The sequence below is a fragment of the Tupaia chinensis genome, unplaced genomic scaffold (genome assembly GCF_000334495.1).
Source record: "Tupaia chinensis unplaced genomic scaffold, TupChi_1.0 Scaffold148210_1, whole genome shotgun sequence".
Taxonomy (NCBI): Eukaryota; Metazoa; Chordata; class Mammalia; order Scandentia; family Tupaiidae; genus Tupaia; species Tupaia belangeri.
The window spans coordinates 1,481,772-1,483,613 of record NW_006208060.1 but is presented as its reverse complement, the minus strand read 5'-3'; the positions used below and the strand labels follow the sequence as shown (position 1 = coordinate 1,483,613).

The following is a 1,842-nucleotide window of genomic DNA, read 5'->3' as shown; positions in this document are numbered from 1 at the left end:
GCTGTCGGGCAGGCTGTGGGCCTGGCCACACGGACAGACAGGCCTCGCGCCCTCCCTGCCCCGCCCTTCCTGCAGGAAAGGTGCCGATTCACCACAGCCGTCCTGCCCAGGGAGCGTCGGGACAAGCGGTGAGTCACCAGAGCTGCCAGCCCCCGCACGCACGCGGCACTCAGCTCGCACGCAGCACTCAGCTCGGCGTCCTGTTCCGTCCCAAGGGTGGATGGATGGATGCGAGGTTGGGAGGGGCGAGGCGGGGCGGGGCGCAGGGCCCGCCCGCCAGGGGCGCACTCACCCCGCCAGCCCTCAGGAGCTTGAAGCGGAACTCGGAGGTGGGGTTGTTGAAGGTGAGCTTCTCGCAGCGCAGGTGGTTCACGGGCGGGTTCCCCTCCAGGTTCAGGAACAGGTCGTAGCTGAAGCAGACCTTCCGCGGCTCCTCCTGCAACGAGGCGAGGCGAGCAGGGCCCCGCATCAGAGGGCGGGCAGGAGGGCACGCAAGCTCCCGCCGCCTGCCCCGGGGCTCCTTCCCTCCTGGGTGCCGCTCCCCATCTCTCAAAATCAATCACCTGGCGGCCTGCCAGGCCCCTGCCCACGGTGTACACCCGGCCCCTGATACACGTGGGCTCACCAAGGACCGCGGTTTTAGATGCTTACACGCACACGCGCCCAGACACTGGCTGCACCAGCCACACGCAGGCCACCCCCTCGGCCCTCAGCGCCATCCACGTGAGGAAACAGAGGCTCAAAGAAACGACAGCTGAGGAGTAGCCGTGCTGGGACGTGCCTCAGCCTCAGAAGCCCATGACCTTAATGCTCAACAGCCGAGTTCCACAGGAGCCCTGGACACGGATGGGAGACAGCACCAGAGCGCCCAGTGAGCTGTAGGTGCGCTGCACGAGGACAGATCGCTGTCCAGGTCCCAGGGAGGCTCCAGCTGTGCCAGGCAGCACCTGACACCCTCGCCACCCACAGAAGGCATGTGTGTCCTAGTCCTTGCTGCACGGTGCACAAGAGCTCCTAGCGTGGGTGGGAGGTCCACGATAGGTTTATGCAGGAAGCGAGTGAAGCCATCATGGAGCCGCTGTGGAAAGGGACGGAGTGAGGGGTGAGATGCCCACGAGCAGGCGCTGGGGGCTCAGGGAGGAGCTAACCAGGACAGAAAGGCACAGGGTATAAGCCTTGGGTGCCACAAATCCCAGATCTGCTCTTGGTACGGGAACGTTGGGCTGGTAACAAAAATGGAATCAAGAGGGAGGGGAACCAGTAGTTAGCGTAATGGCTATGTCGTTGGACTCCCATGTAGTCGACCGTGGTTTGTGTCCCGGACCCGGTGGCTTAGAACTCATGCCGGGCGCGTGTGCGTACATGCCCAAGATCCCGAGAGGAGAATGGAGGAGAAGGGATTGCGGCGTGACCATCCCCCCTGGGGGGTGATTTCTCGCTTTCTGTCTCTCTGTCTCTGTCTGTCTGGCGAGCGCACGCGCCCTACAGTGAAAATCTCTGAAAAAAAAAAAAAAAAAAAAGAGGGAGGAGGGGAGAAGTAAACGGAAACGCCTAAATGCACAGGGAAGAATTTAAGCTCATAAGCAGTGGGAACGGCTCATCTATGAGCAATCGTCTCTGACAAGGCCACCACAACCATCCTGGGGGGGCAGGACCACCTCGTCGGCAGATGGTGCTGGCCTAAACAGACACCTACGTGCGAAAACCAAAGTGGACCCTGACCTCACACCCATGCAGAGAGTAACTTGAAATGGACTGGAAACCTGACTGTAAGAGTTAAACGACAGAGACCAGCAGATGGCGTAATGGCTATGTCGCTGGACTCCCACGTAGTTGACCGCC

The 1,842-nt window shown here is 61.3% G+C and overlaps 1 protein-coding gene across 1 annotated transcript in view; it reads right to left on the bottom strand.

Moving 5' to 3' along the window:
• Positions 1–1,842, bottom strand: part of MLLT1 (MLLT1 super elongation complex subunit) — a gene marked incomplete in the record, with an annotated part of 60,313 nt that overhangs the window by 17,425 nt on the left and 41,046 nt on the right. The window contains 1 exon segment of the mRNA XM_014584916.1: positions 293–436. Within this exon segment, the coding sequence (XP_014440402.1) occupies positions 293–436 (144 nt within the window).